The 21,994-nt window shown below is 40.2% G+C and overlaps 1 protein-coding gene across 7 annotated transcripts in view; it reads right to left on the bottom strand.

The window, feature by feature from the left end:
* The window catches only part of IGLL1 (immunoglobulin lambda like polypeptide 1), a 1,070,724-nt gene that overhangs the window by 26,156 nt on the left and 1,022,574 nt on the right, over positions 1–21,994 (bottom strand). The window contains exon 3 of one of the 7 annotated variants that reach the window (XM_069619929.1): positions 9,242–9,280. The exons of 4 other annotated variants lie outside the window; for them this stretch is intronic. In XM_069619929.1, the coding sequence (XP_069476030.1) occupies positions 9,242–9,280 (39 nt within the window). Of the gene's footprint in view, positions 1–7,747; positions 7,784–9,241; positions 9,281–21,994 lie in introns of all 7 variants that reach the window. 2 more of the 7 variants (XM_069619931.1, XM_069619926.1) reach the window with 2 other exon arrangements.

Raw genomic sequence — 21,994 nt, 5'->3', positions numbered from 1 at the left:
ATACTTACATTGGACGTTCAACTAGGTTCTCCGCCAAAGACATACCCACAGTGTCTTAGGGCTGTATACACACCCGACCATGCGTAACACAGCAGATAAAGGTGATGAAAATATAGGGGGTACATTGTCCATAGGAAGGTGAGCAGCAGGCACAACTAGACACTTTGGGAATTTTCTGCACCTTTTTCTTCATGATCAAAGCTTGGTAGAGTCCCAGCCCACTAGCAAATCAGGGGTCTCTTAAGTCCAGAGCTTGTGCTTGAGAATCCCTACCATTCTAAGCTTTCAGGATAACCAGTCACTTTGGAAAGAACTAACATTCAGACTAATGGTATTAAAAATATTTTTAGTGTGGACGTTCTGAAAACAAAGAAAGGTGATGCAGTTCCTGAGTACCAGACCTAATGATCCCTGGGCTACATGGATCTGTGTTCACTATTTTCAATTTAAATCCAATAGCAGATTCCTTTTCAATAGCCACCACACAACAGAGCTTCAGTTCTGTAATTTTGAACGTAACATTTGTCACTGTTTCCCAGATTAATGGTCATTTTTTAATCACCCTGGACCGGTGAAGCCTAAGTTACCAGAGCTCATGACGGGGGAGTTAAACATAGATCTACACAGCGATCCCTTTAATAAACATTACAATAATTGCTCGTGTTTCCATCATTGTTACTTTGGAACAATTCCATACAAATATATTTGCTTTCTGACAATATTACCATCTGTTGAGCTTTGCAATTCCCAAATCAATCCTCCCTGTGAATAGATCCTATAGATCACAGGGGTCCCTCTTTAATAGTCATTGCTGCTCTCCTTTAGGGGTCTTTGCATGTGATTGAAGATATGTATTCAAACTGCAATAATTCATTGTAGACCTGCAAAACACATTTACCTGGTGCCACTTTATCCCTGAGTAACTCTGCCCTTGGATAAATTGAAGATAGCATTTAAAACAATGCCTCAGTAGTAATGGCTGCTCTTTTAACTTATAACACATGTAATTACCCTCACAATTCAGTGAAAGATGTTTCATCTGGTTCCCGAGGATGAAACACAATGTATTGTTCCCAATTTAAATGCCATTTATATCACATTGGGACATACATGTAAATATGCACAGTGAAAGTGAATGTTGTTGTTACAATTATACATGCATGATATAATCTCTATTGTGGCTTTTTTCAAAGTAATGCCAATCTCAGGATGACCAGATAGTTCCAAGAATGGAAAGATAATGATGAGAGTGGCACAGAGTTAAATATTCCCTTTCTGAGAACATACAATATCATGCTGTTGAGAATGTTATTATTCTTTAGAAACACGAGAGCAGCACAACCTATGAATAATGATATATGAAATTAATGTATTTTGGCAGAAATTGATTCTGCCGATGAGGAAAGTACACGTGTACAGTAATAGTAAATAATCTGTTAACTTCAAAGGAAAAATACTTAAAACAATAATAAACCCATTTCAGAGTGATAGAAAAAGATGGATGGTGTTACTTACAAAGGACGTTCAGCTGGGTGCCTCCACCGAACATCCACCACTGTGTTATATGGCTGTACAAAAACAATCACAAGGCCATTCTGCAGCACCAGGAGGTCTGCAGAAAACCTATCAATCTGACATCAGGGGATACCCTCTGATTTAGGAAGATCATCCTTGGACATTGAGAGCAACATGGTGGGCCAGCTAAGTCCAGTGGCAAGTAGAAATCCACTGATCTCTATTCTTCAACATCTCTGATTGAGACCACTCTTCACAGACAAACACATGACCGGAGAGCTTACATGATAAATGTGAATACATTAAGACACATAAAGCTTTGGGATATGGAGATACAGACCTTTTCTGTGACCTCCTTCATATGCAGTGAATCTGGAGTCCAAAACATGTTTATTAAATGAACTAACAGTGTCTTTGCTATGGGGAAAGCCAATTTCTACTGACAAAATAATACATTTGCTTCTACACTGAACTCTGACTTATGTGGATATAAAATGCCAGTGAGCTAATCGGAAACGTGGCTACTGGATCAAAGAAGATGCTGACACTGTAAACATCAAATTAAACATATCTCAGAGATATCAGATGTGGGACACATGTTCCAATCATTAATGAATTACACATGTGCAGTTTTGGCCTTGTGTTTGAAGTCCACCTCCAGCTCTGTCTCCTGGATTAATGATAATAAGTAAGAAGGTTCCAGCTGCACCTTACTTTATTATTCATTGATCACTCCTTGTCTGTCTACCTGTGGCTTCACTGGATGAGATGGGTCTGAGGATCCCAAAGTGCTGCTTTTGTGGGTCTCAACATACAGTGGAAGACTGAATTTTACCCTGATGAGACAAAATTTCCAAATTGATTTCCTGGACTCATTGAGAGAGAATAATATGGACGGTGAGGAACTTCTAGGCTACTCTTTTGCAATAAATCATATTGTTAAAGAGATGTGACATATACAATGCAAAGTACCTCTCATTGATTGGTGGGCTTTGCTATCTACAGGAAAGGGCAGAAAATCACAATGAGACAGATGAGGGCAGCTTTGATGTCTGATGGTAGATTGGTTGCTGCAATGAACTGGCCATTAGCAGTGGAAGCAGTGTCTCTTTCTGCACTCAAATTGTTTATGTATGTCACCATATTGATTGTACTCGTGTGTCCATCTGAGCTTTTCCTAAGGATCCCATAGTCCTGTATAAGCTTTGAGGATTGTTTCCTAGTTGGTTCCAAACCTCTCTTCAAACCTTGAGTCTTAGAGTTCATATTTTGATCTACTATAAATCCCAAATATGTATATTTGGTTACTGAGATGAGTGCTTGCTTATTCACATGATATTTATAATTGATTTTTTCTTTTGCAATTTGAAATTATTATTGCTGTTTTTTTGGTATTGAACATTAGGTTATGTCAATTTACATATACATATAATTGGTCTACAGAATATTGCAAACCTAAGGGCATTAAATCAAAGATGTCCGTGTCTTCTGTGAAAGAGAACTAAGAGAGTTTGTGAATTCCAATATTAGAAATATCAGTTTTGGGTATCCAGTGATAAAGTCGCCTGGAAAAATGTTGCCAGGTTGCAACATTTCCCCAAATGTGTACCCCCAACAAAATCAAGCACTTTCCCCAAATATTCTAGAATTGGAGTTAGAATAGTAAATAACACCCATCCTAGAATATGTGGGGGAAGCTTTTAGGTGTGCAGGGAAAATAATTGATTACCTGGCAACCTTTTTCCAGGGTACATTTTCACATAGAACCCATTAGATCAGTTGTTATACAATTGTGGAGTGACGTTATAAGGCGCCGCTCTTTAGTTTCATACAGTAATTTTTCTGATTGTCCACCACCCAAATATGTGGTCCCACCCTAGTCCATTTCTTTGCATGTAATTCAATTATGGTATAGCCCAGTCAAAAATAATACAAGCCAAATTTGGAAAATTCTCGCCACTACCAAGTATTAGAAGCAAAAAGTTACACCCATAATAACTTATGGAGCAGAAACTAGAGAGATCATCTTAGAGAGTGTCTGGCTAAGATTTGAGGGTCGCTATTGGAAAAGAATTTGTGGCCTCTCAATGTCTACATCCATGTGCCTAATACGACACGAATTGGGTTTAGTCTCACTATATGCAATTTATGCATGGAAAGTATTGACGTTATATCGAAAATATCTAAGGGTTGTCAGAGAAAATGGAATAATGTATACAATGGGAAGATACATGTTGGAATCATTGAACCCTAAAATCCTGAAATGGCGAAAATGGGTGAAAGCATTGATGGAAATGTCCGGTATTGATGATAATTTACTCACTAACAAGCCCAAGAGAGCAAAAATGAAACATGGGTTGTATGACTGGATAAAAACTCGAGAGGCATGCACAAAATTACGAGTGTTTAAACAACAAGCTTTTGCAATCAAAAAACATCATGTAATTGAAAACTATCTAACAAAGTTTCCTGATTCCAAATCTAGGTATACATACATGAGAATAAGATTGAATATTTGTCAAAACGAATGATGTGCGATTCATGAGAAATAACACATCTAATGCCAACTGTAGATTTTGTCTTGTACCGACAGCTATCGAGACACTAAAACATCTAATCTCTGAATGTCCTGCTCTATTACAACAAAGATGCAAAATGTTTAAACATGTGTTTGAGAGTAATCTCAGGTTAAGCGAGGACACTTTTGGAATATTCTGTTTAACAGTCAATCTGCTAAAATGAACATCACAAGTGTTGTGTTTATTGAATCATTAGCCCTGTTGAATCAAACTGATACTATTAATTTTAATACTAAAGTGACATAATTTTGATTTTAAAGTGACATAATTAGTTAAGTAATTGACCCTAAAATAAGTGGTTTTATGCAGTGAAATGAAATGAACTAATTCGGCCTTTACATTTTTGCCAAACTGCACTTCTTCTTCTTAATGTAATAACATGTATTTTTTAATTCATTTTTTGTGTATAACATATATTTTTGAATTCTGTAATGTATTTTTGTAATGTACATCATTTTGAAAGGCTGCATTTAACCGCTAAATCAAAATAATTAAAAAAAAAAAAATTATGAGGGTTAGTAGTGCATGTGGAAGTCCCCAATTTGCAAGTCTCCATCAATGCACACACATATAAACTTTATCAATTGCCAACGACAATTCTACGAAAGTGTCAATATAACAACTTTTTGGGGTGTTTGAGTATATTTGAGTACAGGAAGTTTAAGGGTGATTGTTTTTATTCCTAAGATGTTCCTTTCGCCAAACCGAGCTAGTTGTGGCAAATAAGGTTACTTGTTTCCATACATTCTGTTAAATGAATCAGTGGAGGTTTCAGGAAAATCTTCACTGCAGCATCTTGGAGAGCAATCATCCTATAGCTGTGCTCTATTCCCAGATTTGATTAATGGAATCTTTATACCCACTTTCCAACCTTAAACTATTGCTTGGGGTGGGGAGCATATTAAACATTCGAAACAGGGGTCAGCAACTTAAGCCACACATACTGGATTTTCTTTCATTACTGGATTAGGGACTTCATCAGACCTGACTGCATTGCCAGTTTATAATTTGATGGATATTTTTAGGCTAAGATGCAGTTCCCAAAAGAATGTAGTGTTTTTTTCAAATAAAACTTTAGGTATGCTATCCATGTATCTGTTTGTCTGTATCTCTATTCCATGCATCCTTTATAATTTTCACACGTCTCTATTCTACTAACCTCCCCTCTTTATTCTCTCCTTCTTGAAATTGTGACTGTACTTCTTTGTTCTACACAATCACTCACAATAATTGAATAGTTATCCTAACATCAATGTGTTATCAATCTACCTTGCTTTCCTTTTTCTCTAGCACCCTATTAACTGCATCCTCTTTCCTTGTATTTCTTCTCCCCTCTCTCATGCCACCTGGTTTCAATAATAACACTGTATTCCTTTTGACAGCAACCATTGTGTCACCACTTTCTATTCTCTTCTGCTCTCATTCAATATCCCACATATAACCTTAATTGCTGGCACTTGGAAAGCTTATAGCTTATAATTGACCACATGGACTTGGAATAATGGCATAGCTTAGTGAAATTGCAGATATTGTTAAAGTACCTACTGCAGAGATCTCAGTTAAAGTTTTAGGACAGAGGCTTGAATATTGCTGGGTTCAAGCAGTCTCTAAATTTTAAAGATTGTTGCGATAGGTGTCATTGAACTGGGTGGCGGCAAGGGATATACATTATGTTTTCAAAAATATTTTACCTAATGAAGAGTGACTGCATTTTTTTACCCAAAAAATAAAATCACTTTTTACTTTTTGTACTTTTTCTTTTTATAATACGGGGGGAGAAACCCTGCAGCCCTCCCTTACTCCTCTATAAACTAACTCATGGCCTTGCCCCACACCCCACCTATTATGCACTATACATGTACCACATTACCTACCAATTTTGGTCAAATAAATTTGGTCACTTCTCCTTAGGTAAATTGTATTCAGTGAAATCTACACCAACGGATGGCAACACCTTTTTGTTTATGGCTTTGATGTAACTGAAAGGTTGTGCCACTCAGTGCTAACATTTTTAACTGCATTAACAATATTGTACATTAAATAAAGGGGCATTATAAAAGGTGTAGATAACCAGAAAAGGCAAATACTCTACCTCACACCCATTGAGGTGACATGATTATACCAAACCTTCTACCTGCATTAATAACTGTACTTGGGTGAGTGAAGGAAATGGGGAAGGGATCTTTGCTGAAGTCAGAGAATTTGGGAAATGAATGTAACCACCAAGGTCCAGATTATCTAACATTTTCACCAGTGCTAGAAATTGAGCAAATGCTCAAATTATATGCAATGGGGCAAACAGTTTTTGTCACAGTCTGTATTATATAAATAGGTTTGCAGTAGGGCAACAATTATATGACTGTTTTCTATACTGTGTGTGTTGCATAACATACAATTAAGGGCCTGATTCTCAGAAGCCTTGTATAATGGCGCAAATCCCATTGGAAAACTCTGTGAATCTGGCCCTGAATGTGTTTACTATATTTCTTTTCATGTTTCGAGTAAACATGGTAAATTAAAGAGTCTGCTGCCCAAGTGAAAATATTTTAGATAATACAGATTGGGGGGTAACCTCTTTGCACGATTCCATATTATCTAAGCAGCTAAAATAATTCTGAATTAATATGCTCTATATATTTTCATTATAATAGAAACCTCTGAAACCTAAACATGTCCAATTAAATAGATTGAATCTTTGAATAAAGATAGTTTGTAAAAACTTTATAATATGCAAATACTCCCTCAAATTCAAACAGGGGTCTGCAAGTCCGGAGGTTAAAAAAAGCTACTAAATCACCTCTATCTTTGTGAAATGAACTACCTTGCAAAATGTGTAGTCTACGACTATTTTAAATTGCGCTGTTAGGAGCGTGGCTTGCCTTTGGGTCTTTTTCTAAATGCAAACAAATTCAATATTTACACTGCTTAAAATGTTTGTCTGTATAAACCTCATTGAGAGGAAGTTAAGATACATATTTTTTTATTTATTTTCATATAGATACTCAGATGACTTCTTAAGATACCTGTATATTGTGATTTAAGGGTGTTGTGGATGCTCTAGAAACATTGTATAGATCTAAAGCAGTGTTCAGACTTTTGCATAAACAGGAAAAAAAATATTTTTGGTTTCGATCTCTATTTTGATTGAAATGTATGTGTAAAGAATGGCCATGGCGTTAAGAAAATTGGAGTTCTGCAGCACAGATTCGATGACCATTCGTTGAGCAAAATGACGTGCAGTCTGACTGAATGAAGCCTACTATAATGGCATTTCGTTTAAATGTGTAATGCATGCTATTTGTGGTGCAGAATAAGCGCAGGGAATCTTAGGCTATTTAAAGGATAGCCTTACAAACGTGTAAATAGCTATGACCCAGAAAATTGCTTTCAAACATAAATGTAAAAGGATAGATCTAAATTTGTGACAATTCATGTCATTCTATCTTAAAGGAGACAGCAATCTGATGACAAAATTACACATTTAAAAAGAAATAGGTCATGCAGCATTAATGTAAATCATTAAACCTCATGTGAATGTCACAGTAGTTTAGACAGTCAAAAGATAAAAAAGAAAATCAGCACACATACAAAGAACCCTTCTCAAAAAGAACCTTTCTCAAAAATTGATACCCAGTATTAGTTCTGGTACTTACTTAGGACGCTCAGCTGGGTTCCTCCACCAAAGACAACCCACAGTGCTACAAGACCGTTCACAAACTATATCATTTGCAGAGCACAATTCTGTGCAGATGAATTATACAGTACAGGCCTCTTCGTCTCCCTCAGGGTAATGAACTGTACTCATAGTCAGAGATTATGAGGCCGACACACAATACTCTAAGACCACATTTCAAAAGATACTTTTTCACATTTAACTCAAAGCTATAATCAACAGGTCTATGTGTCCTTTTGCACACATTGTTAGTTTAATTTAATAATTTTTCATTAAATCTTTGAACAGCACTATTCCATGTTTAGGCTTATTTCTAATGTTCCATAACTATAATGAGAACTTCTGAACCGTCACCATGCAAAATAAAATAGATTGCATCTTAGAACAATGCAAGTGCCATAAAAAGGTCCCAGATTCAAAACTGAGGTGTATGGTTAAAAAGAATACAAATATTGCCACAAAATTCAAACAGAATTATTTTAGAACTGCAGAAAAAAATGCAATTGATGTTCCTGTATTTAAAAATCCATTGCATTCCTATTTGGACACCTATTGTTTTTGAAATGTAGTACCTTTCCGAATTTGTAAGGTTTATCTATTGAAAAAAATTGCCATGTTATGAGAATGGATTGAGTGTTGATCTTTTTCAAAATGCATCTACATTTAACATGTGCCTACATGAAACAGTGGATTGTTTACAACCTTTCTGATTATGTATTTCTATTATGCAATTTCATTGTGGCAACCGTAAATGTCCAACAGGCGTACTTCAGGAGACATTTTTTATTTGATTTTGATATAGATACTACAATGCCTTTTTTAACACATATACCTGTTGTGATTTTAGGCAATTGTGGAGGTTGCAGGAATATTTTGTGGCCCTAAAACAGTGTCCACATGTCAATAATGTTTCACAGATAAGAAAGTAGACTTTTGGTTTAGATTTCTACTTAGATTGAAATTAATGTGTAGAAAATGGCTCCAAGATTCAAACTTTTTTTTAGGTCTGCAGCAAGTATTCCATCACCATTTATTGAGACAATCAGAATGAAGCCCACTAGACCCCAGTGATTTTTAAAAAAAACATTTAATTTGTTTTGCTATAACCTACTATTGTTGTGGTGGTGAGTAGGCTCAGGAAATACTGGATTGTAGGGTAAACCTCCAAATGTTTACATCAATTAGACTCAGAATTTCGTTGTAGAATTTAATTGAAAAGGGACAGATTCAAATTTGTGAAGACATGACACCATACACAATTTATGGCAAGGTAGCTCAAGGTTGTATAACACAGCGAACAATGTACACATTACAAACTTACAAACAGGGAAGACAGGCACCATTTATGCGAATCATTACATTTCATGTGAACCTCTCATTAGTTTAGACTTCAAAAAAACAAAAGGGAAAATCAACACAATGTCCAAAAAATCACTGCGAAGAAGCAGCAGCTAGAGTAAATTGCGGTACTTACTTTGGACGTTCAGCTGGGTACCGCCACCAAGGATAAACCACAGTGCTACAGGGCAGTACAAAAACCATATCATATGCAGAGCAGGCGTTTGTGCAGAGGATGATCAAAGTAGATCCCCCTTCATCGTTATCACCTTCAGGGTGAAGGGTTGTTCTCATTGTTAGAGACTATTATCCTGATTTACAAAGCGTTTTTTCAATGAGATTGCACCATTTTAAAGGTTTTATGAGAATGATGTACGGTTTCTAACAGAAACTTTGACTTGCTGTTGACTTAATCCTGGAGAGTATTATTTGACTCTAAAAGAGGTCACCTTGAGCAACAGCGCCTTACTCCTGACTTACTAGAAGTGAATCTGGAGTATGTCAGGAGTAAGCCAGACTTACTTCTTTCTGAATTGGCCCCTATGGGAATGATCATGGTCAGATGGAATACCATCACCACTGAATGACACCCTTGTGTAATTCAGTGGGTGCATGAGCAAGGGTGTATGAAGCTGCATCAGAAAGCTGTGTACACATTTAGACCATGCATGCCTTGTCTTCAGTGCAGCGTAGGCGTATGATGACTGGAGCTTTAGCACCGTGAGAAAACCAATTTAGCTTTAAATATTTTCCTTTTTCATATTAGTTCAACTTGCATAATTTACACTTTTAAAGTGTCATCTTATTTTAATTTTCGAAAAACATTGATTTCTGTTTTTCTTTTCAAACATGTGTTTTTTAAAAAAATTTCCGGATGCATTTTTGTCAAAAAACAAATAATTTCGGCTTAATACTTTTAAACAAATCTCCTCAAATGCCTGCACACACTTTTGGGCACTGAACAATGAGAGCACATGGCTAGATATCACGCATCATGAGGATACAGTGCATAAGGCACATCCAGGTATTGTATAATGAGAGAGGATGGATGGAGATCCAGCACCATGATGAAAGAGAGAGTTAGGCACAGTCAGTCACTGCAAGCATGGGAGAGGATGGATGGAGATCCAGCAGCATGTTGATACAGTGCATAAGGCACAGTCCGGTACTGTATAATGAGAGGGGATGAATGGAGATCCAGCACCATGATGATAACGTCCATAAGGCACAGTCGGGTACTGTATAATGAGAGATACTGGATGGAGATCCAGCACCATGAAGATACAGAGAGTTAGGCACAGTCAATCACTGCCAACATGGCAGAGGATTGATAGAAAATCAGCTCCATGATGATACAGAGCATTGGGCACAGTTAAGCACTGTCCCATGAGCTAGGATGAAAGGAAATTCATCACCAGGCGGATTCCGAACAGCAGGCACAGTAAGCACTGCATGCCGCACTTTCTGCACGAGTGAGATATATGGGACGTCCACACCTACGTGCTGCTGTCAGAAGAGTCGCCTGGGGCCAGATTATCAAAACTCTGTCCTTTTGCAATTTTGCTGCTTAGGTGAAACAAAATGGAGCAAACAGGTTTAGCACCAATCTGTATTATTTAAAACATGAAGCAGACTGTTTTATCTACTATGTTTGGTGTGCAACAAGAAAAGAAATACATGAAGATGTTATACAGCAAGCATATTATAGGGTCACAGTCGAATTGTTGCGCTGGTGCAACATTTTCAGATTATATGAATTGTGACAAAATAGAATTGTACTCTTTCGTGTTATCTAAGAATTTCATTGCTTTTTAGCACAGGTGCAAAGATTAAATAATCTAGCCCCTGGTGCTTGCAGACATTTCCCGCCATTGCTCACTTCAACAAAGAATACTTGCCTTATTTCTAACTCGTACAGCTGTCACTGCTTTTAGAATCCTACTCTGATAGAATCCTATTGGTTCGATGAAACCAAGATCACGGGTTTGCCCTTTCTTAGAATCTCAGCATTATACAATTCACCTTTCTATAATGTCTACCATTATTTATGTAACTAGCAATGCTATTTTAAATAGCACCGAGTGCCACAACCTTTTTAGATATTGTTGTAGTTGCACGGTGTAAAGGAACTTGTTGCAACGATCCTGAGGATTTAGAGAAGGTGTGAAACCAGTAATATGCAAACTCTGACCTGAAATTTGAACTGAGATGTCTGCAGCCAATTCTGCACGTTTTATAGCGTTACCCCTTTAATGTTCCTCTTTGGGGTCAATTATAAGCTATTCAATTTCAATGGCCATTCTTTCTATAGGTTTTTTACAACCCGCATGGGTCTTCCTTATGATTTTTGGACACCTTACAGACCCGTGGAGTTTTTGTTTTAATGCTTACACTGTCTGTCCTAAAGATAATCTCCTGATGTATGCAAATGTCCTTTTAAGTGCAATTTTATAAAGTTTTGTTAGTGTCAGATTCAATAACTCATAAGCTCTCGGGAGCCATGTAGAGTGCACACACAAGTAAAAACTGGGGTGAACAAGGGCGCAGGCACGACTATCTTGCAGTGTCCTAGTATCCCCAGCCCTCGGCCGTACGTAAAGAAATATTACGGAAGACTTTAACCAGAGGTTGTAATAATCCCATCGTCTTTTGATGGGTTACCTTGCCTCGTGAACATGCTTCACAGCCTGAATATAATCTTTCATATCTTTCTGAAGGATTCCCACCAGACGAATCTTTCTACCTTTTTCTGGGTCTTAAGTGTTCCAAAATGGCCTGCTCCTAAATCATCGTGGCAATAACGTAATAGGAACACTTGAGATTCTGCGGTAGGTAACCATAGCCGATTTCCATGAAATAGGAGTCCTGGACGTTCATGATGGGAGTCATCCTGTTGTAAAAAGGTTTGTTTGTTTTGCTGTGTCCTGTGTCTGAGTCTTAACTGGTTTTCATATGTCCACTCTTATGTATTATAAAATGTGATATTTCTGGAAACCTTTTTTCAATTTTCTGACATACATCATTTTCCAGCATAGACACGTTCAAGCAATCTGATATGAACATTCCTAAATACATATAAGTATGTAATACCTCAATATTCTCATTCTCCATTTTCCAACTACCTTTAAGAGACTTTGGGCCTCATCACGACTTTGGCGGTAACCCTTAAATCCGGCGGTCGCGCTATTACCGCCGGATTTAAGGGTCCGCCAAATCAGGGCTTCGGCGGATTTCGCCCCAGCTCTGAGCTGGGGGGAAATCCGACGAAAATGTGCGCTATTACCGCCGGCGGGAAATCCACCGGCGGTAAGAGCGCGAAAATTCCCCATTGAGCCCAATAGGGAATGGGGCATTGCCGAATGGGCTCAATGGGGAATGGGGATTAACATTACCGCCAAACTCGTGATCCGTCGCTATTAGCGCCGGGGAGTTCGGCGGTAGGGCTAATAGCCCAAGTCGTGATGAGGCCTTTTCTCTTCTGAGGATCATCATGATTTTTGTTTTACTATAATTAATTCTTAATTTTATTTTTAATATTGACATAACTTGTCCATGCTATGCTGTAACCCAATCAGGGTTTCATCCATCAATAAGGTATCATCAGCGTACCCAGGCTAACTTATCAGTGATCTACCAGTTCTGGGGGTAAAATTCTGGGCTACACTCAAAATGTTGCACATGTACGACACATATAGATAATATAAAGTAGGCGCAAGTGGATAAGCTTGCTTGAGTCCATAGCTAGTGCCTATTTTCTCATTGAAGCTTCCCAACTGATTAAGACACACTTTTTACAACATATTTGCTTGCTCCTAGATAAAATATAATACCACAGAGCTTAAATTTCTTCTTCTCAACTTAGACCACAAGATTTCTCTATGAACTGTGTCAAAATCTCCTTTATAATCAATGAAGCAGATATATATGGATGTATCTCCCTTTTTAATACTCTGACATATTAGATACAAAAGAGTCCATACATTAGAGAAGATCCCAATCCCCTGTCTAAAGCCAGTTCGGAGTTTAGAAAACAAGTTGCTCGTTTTTATCCAGGAATTTAATTCTGCCAATAATACTTGTGACCAGGCATCTGACATGGCAAGCATTCTGTAATTATTGGGACTTTCCTTTGCACACATTTTGAAAACTGGAATCAAAATTGAGCTTTTCAACTGGTTGGAATAGATCCAGTATTTACCATTGTGATGAACAATTGAGAGAAAACTCTGGCCCAAAATAATGGCCTATGTGTATAGATCAGATTTGGTATCCCATAAGGCCCCGAGGATCTAGGTGGTTTCAGCTTGGCTATCATCTTCTCAAGGTTCTCCATGCTGAAGTCAAGGTTGTTAAATATATCATAGTCCCACACAATTGTCTTATTAGCCGAGATAAATATCATCAATGTCTCCAACTTCATTGCCTCTGTTAAGCACTTAAACCTATTCTCTATCCTAATACTGGCTAATTTATCTTAGCTACTTATATTAGCTATTTTGACAATACTAATACATTGCTGTTGCTGTTACTCAAGTCCCTTTGCTGATATCTTTAACCTGTCCTGTGTCTCAAAATGGCCACAATCATCCCTCTCCCAAAAGAGCAAGGGGCTGACCCAAACCTACCTATAACTCTCACCTTGTGTCTCTCCTTCCACACTGCCCTAAAGGGCTTGAAAGGGTTGTGTTCAACCATCTTACCAATTTCTTATTGAGACCCCCAACAAGCAGGTTCCCGCTACTATCACTCCATTGAAACTGCTCTCATGAATGTCTCCAACTTCATTGCCTCTGTTAAGCACTCAAACCTATCCTCTATCCTACTACACCTTGAACTATCTCCTGCCTCTGACACTATTGATTACTCTGATCGTCTTACTACACTCTCTCTTGTTGAGATTGGTGAACACGCGTTGCCTGATTTAAATCCTACCTTGTGCCTCTATAATTCTCTGTCTCCTGGGGCAACAACAACCCTCAACTCACTCCTCTAAGTGTTGGTATTTCACAAGGCTCTGTCTTGGGTCCTCTCCTTTTCACACTCTATACCTCAGCTATTGAGGCACTAAACTCCACTTTTGGGTGCCAGTACCAACTCTCGTGGACTACACCCAAATCTTCTTCCCTTTTTCTGAACTCTCCTCTGATCTCTCAAGCATAATTTCAAACGGTCTCTCCGCCATTCATTATTGGTTGGCTTTGCACTCTCTGATGTTAAAGTCTACAATGACAAAGATGTTCTTCTTCCCTGCAAAATACTCTCTCTCATTTCTTCCCTTTCCTATCCAGTTCCCACCTGATTCTCTCCCCTACTCTTCTTCAGCTAGAAACCTCAGCTTCATGTATGACCCTTCTCACACCTTCTCTACTTTCATCTCCAAAACTGCAACAGTGTCTCGCCTCAACCTCCTAAATATTAGGAAAATCAGGCACCTCCTTCCTTTCAACATCCCCAAACATCAGGCACCTCCTTCCTTTCAACATCCCCAAGCATCTCTTAACCACTATTGTCTTCGCTAAACCGGACTACTGTGCCAACATCCTCTTTGTTCTCCCCAACTATGCTTTCTGCCCTCTCGTCAAGAACATTAACTTTACTACCAGGACTCTATTTGAACTCCCTCACTTCAAACCTACTTCCTGGTACCCTCACCACAATGGATGGCTGATGATGCAAAACAGTGGCAAATGTACATGTCTTCTCCTTGTTCACAAATCTATCCATGGTAAAGCAAAACCATATGTATCCTCCTCTTTCCAAATCTGCAAGCCTCTCAACAACCCTTGTGGCACTTCACCCTCACTGTGCTTCTTCTCACGGCCGCACTCTTTCTCTTTTCTTGCTCCACTTGCATGGAATTCTCTTCTCCCGGAAATCTGAGAAACAGTGCACATTGATTTGTTCGATACCAAATGGAAAGCCTACCTCCTCGCCTCCGACTTACCCTTTTAACCTGCCTCTCATCTGCCCTGAAGCTTACTTTTTTCCCTAGCCTTTAACCTGCCTCTGTCCCTCACTTGCTCTGCCTCCACTCTAGCACTGCCACCACCGTGGTCACATCCCTAACACAGCTGTCCATACCGCCAACCTGCACTTAAAGGGGCTGATTCATGGAATTTGTGTGCCGAAAAACGGGGATGTGTGCGCCATTCTGCCCGCTAATCACTGTTTAACAAATGGGTTTTGCGGGCAGAATGGCGCACAAATCCCCATTTTTCGGCGCACAAATTCCATGAATCACCCTGAAAGTGTCTAGTGTTGGTCGGCCTTAATCTAAGTATGTCCACCCATGATTTATCCCCAGTGACTGTTCCATTTACTCCCCTCCACAAACTGGTCAGAATGTCACTCGAATTCACCCAATTGTAAAAATCTCACTGCCTCCCGTCAAATCTGATTTATCTATTGTACGATCTTTTGGGGTCAAAAGAGCGCTGTTCCTCCCTGCACACAAGTAAAAAAATACAATACATAAAAAAGAAATAGTTTCTGAAATGCTTGCTGGGAGGACAGCTCAGGGGCAACACACTTGCTTTGGGCTCAGGATGCTGCCATGGAACATGGGGTTGAGTTGGAAGAGTCTGGCACAAGGTGCTGTATAAATTACCAATGATAAGATAAACCATATTAAAACACTTTAATTTTCACAGTGTCGAATGGTGCCTGTGTGGAAAAGTGCTGCACATCTCATTTACTTGCCTGACTTTATTTTGGAAAGAGCCACAATTTCTAGCAAAGATGCCCTTCAAAACATCCATCACACAATCATTCCCACAGTTAATATCCTACCATGAACACGGGACAAAATGTGCACCAATGTTCAATTCTCAATGCAGGAGCATCATGTCTGAAGTAAGCGCAAGAATTAAGTAATGTTTCTTTCCTGGCTTTCTGCCATTGACGTTAAAAACATGTGTGGTTTGTAATTGGCAATAGTTATTGTATCAAACAATTTAGTTTGGGGTCATTGATCCATTAAACCATAATTGTTTCAATAACACACTACAGAAAATAATCGAAAAAGTTCAATGTAAGGAATCAAATCCAATCTTACTTTAAAACATGGTACACATTTCTGTCTTCTAAAGAACATCAAACGGAATCTAACATAGAGGGCCTGATTCACAGAAGTGTTTTATAATGGCACTCTCCCATAGGAATACGTAGGAGTGTTTTATAATGGCACTCTCCCATAGGAATACGTTCTGCAAATCAGGCCATAGACTTAAAACAATATTACAACAAGCAATCAGGTCATTACCAATGTATTGACTTCCTCCCCCCTTAGTAGCCGACCTATGATATGCTTAGTCTCACTGGCCCTCATTACAACACCGGCGCTAAACCATGGCGCTATTAGCACCATGGTTGGTGCCGGTGTTGTAACGGGTCCGCCATGGTTCAATGGGGAATTACCACCCCATTCCAAGGTTGGCGGGGCGGTAATTCCCCATTGAACCATGGCCTTTCCCCATTCCCATTTTCGCCCCATAGGATTCTATGGGAATGGGGAAGGCGCTAAGTACGGTACCGCAAATTGCGGTACCGTACTTAACACCAAGGTCCCTTTGCGGGTCCCTACTTTAACGGCTGGTGTAGACCAGCCTTTAAGGTCAGGTCCCACAAATGCACCTTGTAGTAAGGCGCTAAGTGTTTAACGGTGCCGCAGCACAGAATGTCACAACCATCGATTCTAGATACCTAGCCTCAGGAACGTGCATACTAACCACCACGAAAAGTGCCTGAAAAGTCCATCCTTCTAGATTCTTCCAGCAAATACTCCCAATCCGCACCACCAGCAGGGCAGTTTTACCATGACCCTTGCACACAGGATTTGAGGCTCAAAGTTCACACCCAGCTCTCACATGTCCTCGCATGCAAATCCCTGATTCTCAACAGTAATTTGCATGGGGAGATGCTTGCTGCGGCCGAATGCACACACAGCTGGCCACTCCACACACATCTATGCGCCTGAACATTTGCCACACTTCGATGTGCATCAGCACACTGATTGCACATGGCTGGGGACTGGGGGGCTGTGGTCAGCCCCTCCCCACATCGAGTCAGTGAGCACTCTTGCAGTGACGTGTGCTAAACCTCTTAAGTGTTGAGGACGAGCATGCTCGTCCTAATTGCATAGACATGCATCATAGCCCAGTAGTTAAGCAGTTTTAAAGATTTTAAAGAGAACATTTTTAACAATTCCCCAGGCCACGATTTCAGCCCAGGCACATGTGAATCTGCGCAGATGCATTTCTCTGTGAACCACCAATGAGCTTCGAGCTGTATCCGTCGCTCCTCCCATTGCCTCTCTTCCTGCATTCTGAGATGTAGCGCTTCACAGCAGCACATCTGTGGATGCACTGGTCCCTGCTGGTTCTGATTCACTGCCTTGAACCAGAGCAGCCCACGAAGAAGGTGTTTGCCCAATGCCCACCTTCGGGTGCAGTGCACACGCCAGTCACCACTACTGTTCTGTGAATGCAGCCATTAGTGTTTCTGCACAGGTGCCAAATGCATCGAAATAATGATTGACTTGACAGTGTCAAAGCCATGTCTTCTTTTAATTCACCAAACATGATTTCCCAGTCACTTCACGATCCCTCCTTGTGATCGCCTAGGCTCATCCACCCCTACACTGTGCTCAGCATATTGGCATCACTATAGGCATAAGTGGATTAAGTATATCATTTCAGCGATGGGAAAGATCCATATTAGAATGCATAATCAGTACTTGCTTATGTAAAGATGCGTGCAGTTCTCTGTAATATAAAGCGATTGTTTAAAGTATTCTACCTATTCGTTGTGACCAGACGGGGCTTGCTTACTACACAGCCCTTGGTGAACATCCAAAAGGCATTATACACCCATGCATTGTCTCTGTGGGAATTATGCATTTATTCTATGTATGTTGGAGGTGGAAGACAGGTGATCTGGGATCATAGTGAGTCTAAGGGGGTACAAAAAAGCACTAAGAGATGGAAGACAAGGAATGTGGTGCCATGGTGGGTGTATTAGGCAACAATGTAGCCTTGGAGGTGGAAGAGGAGTGTTCTGGGGTCATAGTGGGTCCTATTGGCTACAATGTAGCACTTACACATGGAAGAAAGGTGATGTGGGATCATACCCCGGCCTACTAGGCCACATTGTAGCACTTGGAGATGGAAGAGGAGTGTTCTGGGGTCATAGTGGGTCCTATGGCTACAATGTAGCACTCAGAGGTGGAAGAAAAGTGATGTGGGGGTCATACTGGGTCTACTCGGCCACAATGTAGCACTTGGAGATGGTAGACAAGTGATCTGGTATCATAGTTGGGGTTCTGTTGGCTACAATGAAGCACTCAGAGATGGAAGAAATGTAGCACTTGGAAGACATGTTCTGGGTTCATAGTGGGTCTAGTAGGCTACAAAGTAGCACTTTAAGAAGGAAGACAAGTGATCTGTGATCATAGTGGGTCCTATTGGCTATAATGTAGGATTTAGAGATGGAAGAAAGGCGATGTGGGATCATACCCGGCCTACTAGGCCACATTGTAGCACTTGGAGATGGAAGACATCTTCTGGGCTCATAGTGGGTCTAGGGGGCTACAATGTAGCACTTGGAAAGGGAAGACAAGTGAACTGGCACCATAGTGTGTACAGTTGGCTACAATATTGCGCTTGGAGATGGAAGACAAGAGATGTGGGATTATCTTGGGTCTAGTAGGCTACAATGTAGTGCTTGAAGATGGAAGACAACTGATCCGGGATCATAGAGGGCCCCATTTTCTACAATGCAGCACTCAGAGAGGAAAGTAAAGCGATGTGGGATCATACTGGGTCTACTTGGCCACAATGTAGCACTTGGAGATGGTAGACAAGTGATCTGGTATCATAGTTGGGGTTCTGTTGGCTACAATGAAGCACTCAGAGATGGAACAAAAGAGATGTGGGATCATACTGGTCTACTTGGCGATTGAAAACACATGTAGCAAAATGTAGCACTTGGAGATTGAAAACACATGTTCTGGATCACAGTGGGTCTAGTGGGCTACGATGTAGCACATGGAGATGGAATAAAAGGGATATGGGGTCACAATGAGTCTCTATATTTAGGGATTCCGAAAGCAGAGAGAAAGCCTGCAGGTGAGGCTTGAAGAGAAAGATGCGAGAATGCTTGTGGTTTAGGAAGATGTTGAGATTACAGGATGGACCAGCATTTGAAGCTGTCTCTCTTTCACAATGCCTAATACCATACTTGAGTTTGGTTAATCGCTGATCCGGGAAGCTGTCTTTCACAAAGCCTCTTTTCCCATAAGAGGTTATAAACGCTGTCTTTTGCTTCCAGGCTCCTGAGTTCACTCATTATATCTTTATTTTAAGATAGCACAAGGTATGTTTGCACAGGACCATTACAATACGTCATCCTACATCTATTCTAAAATACTTGGAGGAAAACCTATGAAGACAACTGCAATCTTTCATAGGTAGATCAAGAAAATATATGTGGCCATAATTTAAATCTGAGCCCACTTCTGTACCTGAAGGTTCACAAACAAACCATAACTCCTGGCACGCCTCATCCAACCATCCTCAACAGTGGCATTTGCAATTTGACAGGCGTCTATGCAACCAGTAGGTAACATCAGGGACATGTTAATATTTATGGACGCAGGCCAAGAAGAGGGGGTGTGGGATGCTAAGCTTAAAGAGTGCATCTCATTCTGCATTTTACATTTCCACTCTGTAGAGGTGCAGCTAATTATTTTATAGGTGGGGGGGCTAGGGGACAGCGAAATATGTAAAAAATATGTACACCGGTGTGCCTTTCAGTGAAAGAAAAGAAAGCACCAACCCTGCTTTTGAGCAACATGAGGGTCCATTGAGATCTGAATACCTGAATTGTTCAAAGATCACTGTGTAACAGGAGGCATTGTACAGATCTGGGATTCAAACCTCTGTTGCTCTGCGTGAGCTTGCTTCTAAGACCAGCACGTTGCCCCTGGGCCATCTTCCGTTCACAGGTAGGCGCTTTCTCACTAAATACCGACCACTCACCACCATCATACAGGAAAAGTCAGAGAAAGGCAACATATGGGACCCACTGCATTGTTCCCATACCTAACCAAGTGTATGAGAGGCGCAATGCTCTCAGACAGCCATACAGAATGTACCCTCGCACTGAAGGTGGGGAAGGATGCTGCATGGCAGTGTAATAAAAATGCAAGTTCAGCGCGGTATGAAGGAACACACTTATCAGCTGCAAAAGTAGCACTGTAAAAGGGGTGGCAGATCTTTCAGACATATGTGAAATTAAAGGCTTATTAAAATAAATGAATCCATAAATGCTGGGGCACAGTTAAGTCTAATCATGTGCAGTGGTAGAATGAAATGTGGTAAATAGGCCCTAAAAGCTTGCTTCTGCTGTAAACGAGTGCAAGAATTTTGTCTGTGGCAAAGGCCGTTGCAGCTGGTAAATTAGTGTCTGCGATCCCAGGCCGGTGTTAAGAGAAGTACACAGTGGTTGTTATTTTTCGAGGTCAACAGATTAGAGCTCACAGGTTCCACCAGAGAATAATTAATACATGCCCATTTTATAATTCAAAATCATTTATGAAATGCGATTTTCTAATGGAGCAGGTAAGAACCACAGCAGTTTTAAACCGACCAATCAAACATTTTCCCTGGGTCAAGAGTTATAGTGTCTCCCCGATATACAACATTTTTGCAGAAGTATGTCTGTGGTTCAAGGCTCTGGTGGTGTCATGGTGGACAGCCGTTCTCATGAGAATCAGGATGAGGCGACCAGGGCAGATTATTGAAGATCCGCTAGACGCCTCAAATGTTTCAGTGACCGACTTTTGTGCTGTTGGAATTGGGGGTGGATTGTGACGTCACAAGGTATAATCGAGGGCGGTGTGGGAAGGTACATGGACCAAATAGTTGATCGCAATGTATGTTTTTTTTTTATACAGGTCCAAAGTGTGAAGTCCAATCACTTTTGTGTGGGGCAATTTTTTCGTGTTGCACGATCACAAATGGTAATTCATTTGCTTTGTATAAAAGTTCCTAGTTTAGGGGTGTTTCTTTGACAGTGCCTTTTCATGTAGTGCTATTACGCGATCTGTTTGGATTTGCTGTCCCAGCTGAGTCTGGGGCCTGGAATATACTTGAGGAGTAACAATGTAACTGAAGCACCAAGAGAATCATATGCCTAAAGCTAAAGTAATCATGAATTTAAAGCAGATTAAGTACTGACCAATAACTGTAAATACGCAGTAACGCAAGGTAGAAAGAATACATATAGACGCTTGCTGTAGGGGAATATATAATGTGTCAAGGACGGCCATAATAGGAAAATGGACACTGGCTCATGTAGAACTTAACCAAGCTACCTCTGAGAAAGGCTGAAGCTGTAGAATCAGGAGACGCAGAAAAACAGCTCCGTGTGCAGAGCTGATGATGAGTCAAGGTTGGCCCAGAAAGGTGCTATTTTAAAGGATAAGCAGAGAGCACAAAGGGAATTCCACAGATAAGCTCTGAATGTGGGACATTCTACATAGATGGACGAAGAGGAAAACATCTGTGAGAGCCAAGAGCAGGTCTCTAGATGCCAAGAGGCCAAAAGGAGCAACAGCACCCTGTGTAATTAAAACAAACTGCAGTAAATAGAAGGTTGAAATTGACACATTTGCGGTCTCTTCACACGTGAGCCAAAAACAAAGGCTATACATTAGCTAAGATAGTGATGTGCTCAGACTGGTGTGCTCACACTCCTTTGAATGTTCCAGGACAGTGAGCAGGCAACACGGTCAACTACAAACAGAAAACTTTGATTTATAGCCTACCGGTGAGATATGATGAACTAATTGAGAGAACTGAGGGAGTAGTCTAATGCAATTCAAAAACCC

The sequence above is a fragment of the Ambystoma mexicanum genome, chromosome 10, assembly GCF_040938575.1.
Source record: "Ambystoma mexicanum isolate Mex_15411 chromosome 10, UKY_AmexF1_1, whole genome shotgun sequence".
Taxonomy (NCBI): Eukaryota; Metazoa; Chordata; class Amphibia; order Caudata; family Ambystomatidae; genus Ambystoma; species Ambystoma mexicanum.
This window is presented reverse-complemented; position numbering and strand designations above follow the sequence as displayed.